The sequence below is a fragment of the Daktulosphaira vitifoliae genome, unplaced genomic scaffold (genome assembly GCF_025091365.1).
Source record: "Daktulosphaira vitifoliae isolate Bord-2020 unplaced genomic scaffold, ASM2509136v1 Scaffold_5, whole genome shotgun sequence".
NCBI lineage: Eukaryota > Metazoa > Arthropoda > Insecta > Hemiptera > Phylloxeridae > Daktulosphaira > Daktulosphaira vitifoliae.
Genome location: NW_026099576.1, coordinates 16,374,746 through 16,385,454, shown reverse-complemented (window position 1 = coordinate 16,385,454; position 10,709 = coordinate 16,374,746). Strand labels below are relative to the sequence as shown.

General features: G+C 29.6%; 1 protein-coding gene and 1 long non-coding RNA gene across 2 annotated transcripts; both read left to right on the top strand.

The window, feature by feature from the left end:
• Positions 1–220: 220 nt before the first annotated feature.
• LOC126908207 (jerky protein homolog-like) lies at positions 221–4,284 on the top strand. The gene is made up of 4 exons (XM_050690117.1): positions 221–853; positions 895–1,173; positions 1,233–1,603; positions 4,135–4,284. Exons 1-4 carry the CDS (start codon positions 274–276, stop codon positions 4,282–4,284), a joined length of 1,380 nt encoding a protein of 459 aa, XP_050546074.1. The 5' UTR covers positions 221–273.
• A 4,745-nt stretch (positions 4,285–9,029) lies between these two features.
• LOC126907862 (uncharacterized) lies at positions 9,030–9,352 on the top strand. Its single transcript, XR_007704640.1, has 2 exons — positions 9,030–9,113; positions 9,194–9,352. It is a non-coding gene; the product is annotated as an uncharacterized LOC126907862 (long non-coding RNA).
• The last annotated feature ends 1,357 nt before the right edge of the window (positions 9,353–10,709 follow it).

The window sequence follows — 10,709 nt, the reverse complement described above, 5'->3', positions numbered from 1 at the left end:
ATTACAAATTGTATCTATCGTATCACCTTCAATTTACTATAAGCGTTCGCGACGTTACCTTATCTAATAATGAGTGTTAAACGAAAACGTATCGTTCTTTCTCTTGAGAAAAAAGTGTTGATTATTAACCGAGCTGTAGATCTTGGTGAAAGTATACAAAAACTTGCAGACGAGTTTGGCGTGGGTCAACAGACAGTTCGTCACTTAATCAAACAAAAAAATGAAATTTTTAAGTTCATATCTTGTCCAGAATTATCAGCTACGAGAAAAACTATGAAAAAGTCATCATTATCAGATATGGAATCTGCTCTTTTTGAATGGTTTAAACAGAAGCGTATTGAAGGACTTCCAATGTCTGGGCCAATAGTTTGTGAAAAGGCAAAATGGTTTCATGAAAATTTGAAAATAGAGGAAAGTTTTAATGCTTCACAAGGTTGGTTATTTAGATTCAAAACTTGTCATGGTATAAGACAGCTGGACATTCAAGGTGAATGTCTCAGTGGAGATTTGACTGCTGCAACACTGTTTAATGACGAATTCAATTCAATGCTTTCAAAATTGAACCTGTCCCCTGATCAAGTGTACAACGCAGATGAATCAGGTCTATTCTGGAAAATGTTACCCTCAAAAACACTTGCCGCGCAATCTGAAAAATCAGCTCCTGGACATAAATCTAGCAAAGAACGACTTACTATTATGACATGTTCAAATGCAACCGGTACACATAAGATCAAATTAACTGTAATTGGAAAAGCTAAAAAACCAAGATCTTTTAAAGGAACCGAAATGAAATATTTTCCATGTGATTATTACCACCACCCAAAAGCTTGGATGAACCAGGTTATTTTTAGTGGTATTTTAACGTTTTTGCACCTTCTGTAAAAAAATTTCAAGATGAAAAAGGTATACCAAAAAGAGCTGTTCTTCTGCTTGATAACGCTCCTTCACACCCCTCAGAATCTAACCTGAAAACAATGGATGGTCAAATTTTTGTCTATTATCTACCACCTAACGTAACTTCCTTAATACAGCCAATGGATCAAGGCGTGATTTCCTGTTTGAAACGAAAGTACAAAAAGATATTTCTCCGTTATCTCTTACAAGAAAATTGTTATGATTCAATGAAAGAACTTTTGAAAACATGGACCATAAAAGATGCCATTTTCGCAGTATGTAATGCTGGGAAAATGTACCTGCAAGTACGTTACGACTTCCTTGGGCGAAAATCTTAGATCAAGGTTATGGTGACGAAGAAAATGTCGAAGATACAGATATAGAAGATTGTCTTGAACTTGCTACATCTATTCCAGATTTCACTAACGTTGATAAAGACGATATTGTTGATTGGCTACAAAAAGATCATAACGAAGAGGGATTTGAGCGTTTAAGTGACTTTGACATAGCAGCTCGTTATGGCAGTACAAGTACACTATCTACCTCACAAAAGCTTGATTCTTCTTCTGAGAGTGATAATGAAAGTGAGAGTTTTGAAAAAATACAGACTAGCCAAGCAATGGAAGCAGTTAATGTCCGTTTGAAATTTTGCGAGCAGGAGGATTTTGACTTCCATGACGTTCTTGGCTTAAGAAAAATAAGAAGTGAAGTGAGGACAATTATTTCAAAACAAAAAAAACAAAGGCTGATCACTTCTTACTTTTCTTAAGTCAATAACGTCATCCTCATAACTTATTATGTATGCATCATTTGTATTAATATAAAACATTTTTTAATTAAATTAAATAAATTACATTTCTTATTATAATTAAATAAAAATTTCATTATTATAAAAAGTCTCGATCAACCGTGGTTTTCATTTATCCGTGTGACCCGCTCCCCGTCATTACCCCGGATAATCGAGGTTCCACTGTAAATGAATAATATATATTTACTAACAAATAGTAGTGATGATACTAAAATAAATTAAATGGATTAGACATCTTTGTTATTTTTATAATAACAAAGAAAAATGTATTCAATGTTAGTTTACAAGTGATAAGTACATATTTGTAAGGGGAATAACAATTATTTAATATTATATAATGTTTAACTACTAATAATAAAAATATCAAAGAATAACACTTATGAAAAATAATGGAGTGCAATGTTAAAAATATGTGAAGTCTAATTTTGTAACAATTTCATTGTAATCATTATTAAAAAAAGGAAACGCTATTCCGATATTTTTTTTCATGGAATTATCAAACTGATTTCAAAAAATGTATATTAGATTTTAAAGAAAAAGAACTTTAAATAAATAATTTTTTACTCCTTAATATTTTTAACTTATCTTTGAGTACCACTGGAGATTATAATGGTTTTACTAATAATTTAACATTGATTATAAAACTCATGTCACAAAATTAAAATTTATTTAATATATTTTTACTTTTAGACGACACACAGAATTTTTAAATAAATATTATTTTAATTTTTTTATATAAAAGTTAAAGTTTATTTTAGTAATTTATTTTCAATTAAAATTGCTGAAAGAAAAATTAATCATTATCTACTGAGCCAACACAAACCTATTGGAAGAAACTTCCAGAAAGTAATAAGACTAAAAAAAGTGTATTCAACAATTACTGCATGGAAGTTAGATATTGTCGTAATATGCACAATGCTCTACATTACGCATCTTACATTTTATCAATATTTAATATTTAATTAATAATATAATTATATTTAATATAATTTAACATATCAATATTTAATACCAATTTTATAAAAACAAATAATTAATTTATCTGTTATAACACATACACTGTTGTACACTAGCTATTATATATGTATATACATGTTAAATTGATTATTGTACACTATATATCTTATCTTAAAATAACTATCATGGTATGTTCAATTTAATACAATAAATTGAGAATCACTAAAAGCGCTGACGACAACAACCCATGAAGAGGTAATTAAAAATAATATAAAAAGGCTTAGTTCTGCTTGCACATCAGTGAGCGAGCATGCCAGCGAGCGGCTCATTCTCTCTCCTTTTTGAAGATCTGAATTCAATAAGGAATTCAGTATTCTTCTAATTGATTTATTTTGAGCAAACTAGTCGTCGGTACATTTTAAAGCGATATCGAATACAATTATTTTGCGTTAACACTTTATTTATGTAAAAGAGATAGTATAAATATTTACTCAATTTCTTGACGATCTTTGTACAAGCCAAATAAAAGAAGTAATTAATTTATATTAGCCCAATTATTTAGAATTAATAATCTGAGTAAAGAATGATAAAGCGATAGATCATATATTTATATTTATTTTCAAACTTTATTAATTGTTACTGACTAGTTCGTACCTAATACATAATCACATTACATGGTACTCGTGAGATGGCCACCGCCTCTTCGTTGCCGCAGTGTATTATTTCAGGTACTTACTAGTTAGGTCATTGTAATACCTCTATAGAAAAACTTTAATAATTTCTTTTTATATCTACTTGTCTTTATTGTTCTAAACCCTAGGACTCTACATCCCGATAGAACCTCATTGCTCCTGAATTGACCAAATCCCCAAATATCCAACATTGGTCAATAAATACACCTGACAACTTTTTTTTTTTTTTGTATTACTACAATATACTATGTTTTTTTATACTTAGATATCATAATGCAGCACAGGAAAACTGTCTACAGTATCAATAAACTAACAAAAGTTGTATGACAATCGTCAGAGTGACCGAAAAGGAACAATCAAAATTACTTAGAGTTTTAAATAGTAAAAAGCCTATACATTGCGCCCATAGAAATTGGGAACTGTGTGAATATCCGTTTGTACCTCAAAACGAATCGTTTTCGTGGACCCTTAAAACATGTAATAATTTTCAAAAGCCCCGTTATGTTATAGTAGGGTTTCAAACAGACCGCAAAAATAGTAAAAGTAAATCAATGTCTGAATTTGATCACTGTAATTTAACAAATCTTAAAGTCCATTTAAATTCAGAAGTTTACCCGCACAACGATTAATATGTAATTTTGACTGTAAGCTATTTAGTATTTTTTTTTCCTACTATGTTAATTTTCAAAAGAATTATTATGATAGACCTTGCTGTTCCTTTATTAAATAAAAAACAAATTTCTTAATTTAATACCTATTGCCATAATGGACTTGTCAAAGCAGAACGATACAATTACAGTCTCGTCTCTTGACTTACGTATTGAAATTGAAGCATCAGCCGCGTTTCATGCTAATACAACTGCATATGCTCTAGTAATTTCAGACAATGTATTTACATATACACATTTTGACGGAACTGTCCGTATAATTTAAATTAAATTTTCTACACGTTTATGTAAACATTTATTATTAACCTTATAATTATTATTGTTGTTATTATGAAATAAATATATTATATACAAATAACAACAATTTTTTTTTAGTTTAGATTATAAGTTTATTATAAGAAACTAGTACAATATATAAAGTTATTGTTTATAAATTATTAATGTAAGTTAATTTTCTGACGTGATTGGTTTTCGGCCATTGTGAAGCCCATGGACTATAACTATTTTCTTGGGTAAACACTGTTGTATTGAAAAATGCCGGACCGTAATTTTCGTCATACATTTCTTCTTTTTTCTAAAACAAATTATAAATTTAATAACAATAAAGGTTATGCCAATTTGTATTCATTATACTCGCATTAATTTGAAGCGTACCCTCGGACTATGACTTGACCCAACGATCAACTATTACATTGTATACTAAATTCTTCGGCTCGCTTTTGTAATTACTGTCACCTTTAGGAATAGTATCGCATAATTCTTTGTCATTCAAACTTCTTATAAAAGTAACCATTTCATCATTGTTTGATTGTTGAATTTTAGGGCCCGACCATTTACCGTCGGCGTATTGTATGATGCGGTCTATTTGATGACATAATAGTAAACGTGTTTATTTTTCTTGATATTGTACTGTTAATAGTACACTGTAAGTCCATAAGTCTATTAATGTTTTCGTTATTCAATAACACTCGACACCCATCGACCATCCTGGATTCTAATACTAAATGCATGGTATCACGGTACAATACTTTGGTTATATTAAAATCGACATTTTGGTATAACAAAATGTTCTCTCCTTTTACCAGTGGTGATTGTAGAAATAAAGTTATTTCATCCCTCATGCCGTAAATAATATTTAAATAGTCCGCTGATATACTAATATATCGTGAAGGAGTAATAATGCATACCGTAACATTGAAGTCATCATTTGGATTCAGGCCCACTTGCAAAAATTTTCTGTCGCTGAACGCAATAGTGTAACTGCTAGAGTCAATCATCTCGGCTGGCGGTGTTGGTGCGATATAAATGTAGCGCTGTTTTCTTACAGGTTCGGCNTATTGGTGCAATATAAATGAAGCGCTATTTTCTTACAGGTTCGGCAGCCATATTATTCATAGAGTAGAGTCTTCTTTTTAGAGCTGATGGCTCTCGATGACACTGTGACTTTATCAACGATTTCATGTTCATTTATGCGGAAAAAACGAATTTTTTCATAGGGGAGTCAGCAAATCACAGAACACATATCCCCGTATACTAACTCTTTTCTTCATCACTTAAGTAATTTCGCTTTAATATCATATAATTAATTTTAAACTCTCGATTTCTAAATATTTGTATACAAATATATGTAATAGATTATGTGTATACATGTTTTATATAATAACGATTACACATTAACAAAAAATGTCTATTAACAAACGCGGTAGTGTGACTGAATAATCAAAAAAGAATTTGATAAAATATTATTTCTAACGTATAAATATTTTTTCTATAATTAAAAAATAACTCAATTCTTATGAAATAGTATAATATTGTACATATTTATTTATTTACTTTAATATCATAATAATGATCACCTTATGATGAGTTTCCTCAACACCTCCCCCTCTATGTATGGGTAAACCGTTGATTTACTGTTTTAATACAATACTGTTTTAATACACTTGTAAAAATTTTCTGTCGCTGAACGCAAAGAGTAACTGGTAGAGTCGAGTCAATCATCTCGGCTGGTGATGTTGGTGCGATATAAATGTAGCGCTGTTTTCTTACAGGTTGGGCAGCCATATTGTTCATAGAGTAGAGTCTTCTTCTTCTAGAGCTGATGGTTCTTGATGACACTGTCACTTTATCAACGATTTCACGATCATTTATGCGAAAAATCATATATTTTCATAGGGGGTCAACAAATCACAGATCACATATCTCAATAAACTAACCCATTCCTTTACCACTTAAACATTTTTAACTTATAATTACTTATTAATTACAATTTATTAAATAATTTCTAATAAACTATTCATTTTTTCATAGCCCCTCTTCTTATGTACCCCCACATGTAGATTAACCCTCCATACTTGTGATATCTACTGTCATGAGAGAGCCCCCTCCATTATACTCTTAATCTTTCATGGAATGGGGGTCATATGCCTATCACCATATCCCCCCGCCCGTTTATGCCGTCCATCCACCTAGGACAGGGTAAATCCACATCATGTGGGTTAGGGGGGTCCTTATTCATACTTTTCATATCTACTTTCCACCTATGGTCCGGTAATCATATATGATAGGTGTGACACCTCGCCTAGGTGGTGGCAGTAGTATGTTTTTCTTTTTACTAACACAATAGCCTGATGGCAGATTAGCTGATTATGGCTGATTATTAAATATAATTTTCTAACACAATAAGCATCATCTAGAAAATTCTTTCGCGGGGGCGGCGATGGTGGTGATGACGATAGTATGCATTGTTACATACATGACGTCACAACTATTCTTGATAAAACGTTTTATATACTAGTTGTGGACCGTTGTGTGTTAATTTAATTATCATGAATATGATAACAGTGTTTTTATTATTATTAGAGATTTTTAAAACGAATTGATTGAAAATTGTTAAATACGTATGTATTTCACTGGGTTTTTGGTGATGTTTTGAGTAAAAATTATTATTACCTGATAATAATAATTTATTATATTATTGAATACCTGTGTAGCCTATTGAAGTCAATAGAATTAAATCAAATGATGTTNTGTCCTATTTCTTAATATTACATGAATATAGTGCATGTCTTAAGACTACACTTACCTTGATGTCCAAATGGATTCGTAGATAGATGGTGAATTGTGATGTTCCTTGTTGATGTCGATATTTTAAGTTAATTTAAATAAATAAAAATACAGATATGAGGGGCAACATACTGAGTTTATTTCTATAACTTGTATTAATTATTTTGACAAATATATATAAGTCTTATAATTAAAATTAACAAAAGTAACGTGAATTTTACATTATTAACTTTTAATATGAAAGTGTAAGATTATGGGGGAATAATAAGTGAAAATGAAAGTGAGAGTATGCGAGAGAGATAAAATGGAAAGAGAGTGTCTGTGCTAATTTTACTAGCCCTTTTATATTAAATTAGTTGGTAAGGTAATGAAGGGAGGCTAGTTTTTCTTAAAAATTTAACTATTTAATCTTGCCGTCTGTTCGGCGCCACAGATACGCTTATGGTAATTAAAAAGATGGACATTAATGTAAACATCGCTCCAAATGAACGATGTATTTGTAAAAAAGTAATAAAAGAATAGTCGGTCAGAAAAGTATTTAAAATTGATAATTATTTGTGTAAAGATTATTCTAGAAGTTTCTCGGATAGTCTCGAAACTTCTATTTTGATTCATTACAGCATCGAACATCATTATAACACATTGCGCTACNATTCTAGTGTCCTATTTGCCTTTTTACATTCATGCACACAGAGAGGTATTCTGAAAGTATACATGACGATGAAGATATCTTGGGATATCGTATTTTCAATAATAATATGATATATTATATTAAAAAAATTATTATTATTATTTATTTGAAAATGTTATCCTATAGACCTATGTTTTGTGTTAACAAACGGTAGGATAGCTAAAAAGGTATGACCCTCGATGACCATGTCTTTAGTTCTATACACACAGACGTATTTGAAATAGTCTTTTCTTCTCTACCGATCGTGGGAATTAACCCCCCGGGTACCATGGATTAATCCATTTCTTGAAAAATTTTATTATATTATGTATTAGTCAGTCTAGACATATAATATTTTTCTTCTCACGTGTTAAGGCATTTTGTTTAGTAAAACTAGTAAATCCAATAATGATAATAATGGTTATGTGTGTGTGTGTATGTGTATACTCATCTTATTCTTGCTAAATCATATAAAAACGCAACATCCTATGGTTTTTGTATCATTCAGTTGGTTCACGATTTAGGTGTTTAATAACAACAACTACATTTCTTTACAACAACACGAAAAAGATATTAAGAATAATATCATCATGACTAACGTAAGTGTTAATTTTATTAACTTATTAAAAAATATATGATAAAAAAATTGTTACTATTTTTTTTAGAATACACCAAAATACGGCGGCGAGGAGTTTTTTAATATTTTAAATAATATTAGATATGAACCTCGTGAAAACAACTCTCCAATTTACCGAGATGTTTTTGGTAACTTAATGGTTAACCCAGACAACGAATTAGGAATTCAACTGTCGTTTAGTGAATACGGTGCAATAGTGAGTATTATTTAAAAAAAAAAAATTTATAAAATTAATGTAATAAATTAAATATTTAAAATTAATTATAGACACAGAACTCAAATGATTCAATCTATTTCATCGATTCAATCAAGAATCATAGACCAATAATTGAATCACGTGATACGGTAAGCAATGATGACAATGAACATATCACCTCATCGAGTTCGGATATGTTCCCTGAGCTTATACAGGGGGAGATAATAAACGAACCGGTATTTTCTGATATAGGTAAGTTAATTAAATATAATGATAAATTAATAATAAAATTTTGTGTTAAACTAAATATTTGCTTTATTACTATTATAGTTTCGGTTAGGGAGATTAATCTGTGTAATCACACCGATTCTCTCCTAGACCGTGCACCACCACCACATATTCATTCGTTGTCGGAATTTGANCAACCACCACCACACATTCATTCGTTGTCGGAATTAGATGAACCGATTGCCCACTCGACTCAAAACATCTCCCCTGAACTTGTTCACAATGATATGATAAATGGTAAGGTACTTAAATATATGAAACAATTATGTCTTAAATTAGATTTAATATTTATTATTATTATTATTATTTTACAATAGCCCCGATTGAGACTAATCTATGGAGTAATGACAATGACTCCCACACAAATTCATTGCTCATACATGCTGCAGAAATAGGGGAATTATTTGATTTAATGTATTTTTAATATATATATATATATATAATATTATTAATAAAGATTATTTAATCTCAACACATTTCTTATTTATTTATTTATGAAACACTGAAATAATATAGAGAGAAAAAACTTTTTTAATGGTTATGTATATAGGTAATATTCAGTGAAGGGTAGTGGTGGTGGTGGTGGTGGTGGATATGGTATTCGGTCAACACCTAATGACCACGGGTCAACTATAAAAGTGACCTGAAAGTACATGATAGGTCAGATGCAATTTTTGATTCTTACTGTAAACCGAGTTTTTACTCTAATTCATAAAGTTATCATTTATTGCTAAATACATACACATATAAGCAGACATTATTATTTTTCGTGACTAGATATTTAATATTATAAATATTTTGAGTGAATTATTCAAGTAGTATCTTAGTAATAGTTTATTATTATTAAATGTATTAGTAGTACTAAGTTTAATTATAGTAGTCTTTAAGCATTTATATGAATTTGGTTAAATTAATCTTCCAGCTCTATTTTAGTGTTAAGTTTATCATTACTAGTCTTAAGGCTTATAACATAATAATAATATTCTAAATCTAATTTTCAACTGCTTTATTTTAATTTTATAACTGCTTTATGTTAATTATTATTATTATTATTATTATTATTAACTGCTTAATTTTAAATAATCGTGGTTAAAATGTATTCCTGTGGTAAATGCACAAAATCTTTTACTTTAATGCAAAATTTAAAACGTCATGAGAAAACCCACACTGGTATCCGTCACCCATGTTCAATTTGTCAAGCGGATTTTAAGTATCCAGGAGATCTAAAAAAACATTTTAACAAACACAGTGAGTAACTTTTTGGATCATTTTATTTAAAAAATTATACTAAATCATATACGATGATATGTATACATATATATTAGGGTGGCCCTCAAAAATCGAATGTCTTTTTTTTTTTTTACGCTACCCCTTAATTTTTTTTTAATGGTCAAAAAAATGAGCTGTACAAAATTTGGGACCGATCCGTTAAGGTTAACCCGTGCCCCCGGGCCTATTAAGTTGAGTCGAAGAGTCAAATTTAATAGAAATGACTGATCTATGTCTCATAACTTTTTTTTCTCTTAACTTAGAATTATAAAAGTAAAACTCAAGTAAAGGAAATTTTACAAGAAATTCAAAAATAATAACTTCAATGTTGTTTTTTTAATAAATAGCCCACAAAAACACTACATACAGTAAAAAAACATGTAAAAGTCTTAAAATACGTTATAACTGATTTTGTTGATTTTTAATTATTTATTTTCATTTTATTTTTTGGAAAACGCATATTCGTTTAAAAAAAGATTCTAGAAGTTTAATTTTTTATGCCAAGTACGATAATTATATTAGATTTATTATTTTATGGACAGTTAATTAATGATTAATTACAAA

What these genes read in the sequence shown, in the direction of transcription:
- LOC126908207 (XM_050690117.1), top strand. Translation starts at nt 274, where the DNA reads ATGAAAAAGTCATCATTATCAGATATGGAATCTGCTCTTTTTGAATGG. An exon ending in GAACCAGGTTATTTTTAGTG is followed by an intron (nt 854 to 894) that starts GTATTTTAACGT and finishes AAAAATTTCAAG; the next exon opens with ATGAAAAAGGTATACCAAAA. An exon ending in AGATGCCATTTTCGCAGTAT is followed by an intron (nt 1,174 to 1,232) that starts GTAATGCTGGGA and finishes CGAAAATCTTAG; the next exon opens with ATCAAGGTTATGGTGACGAA.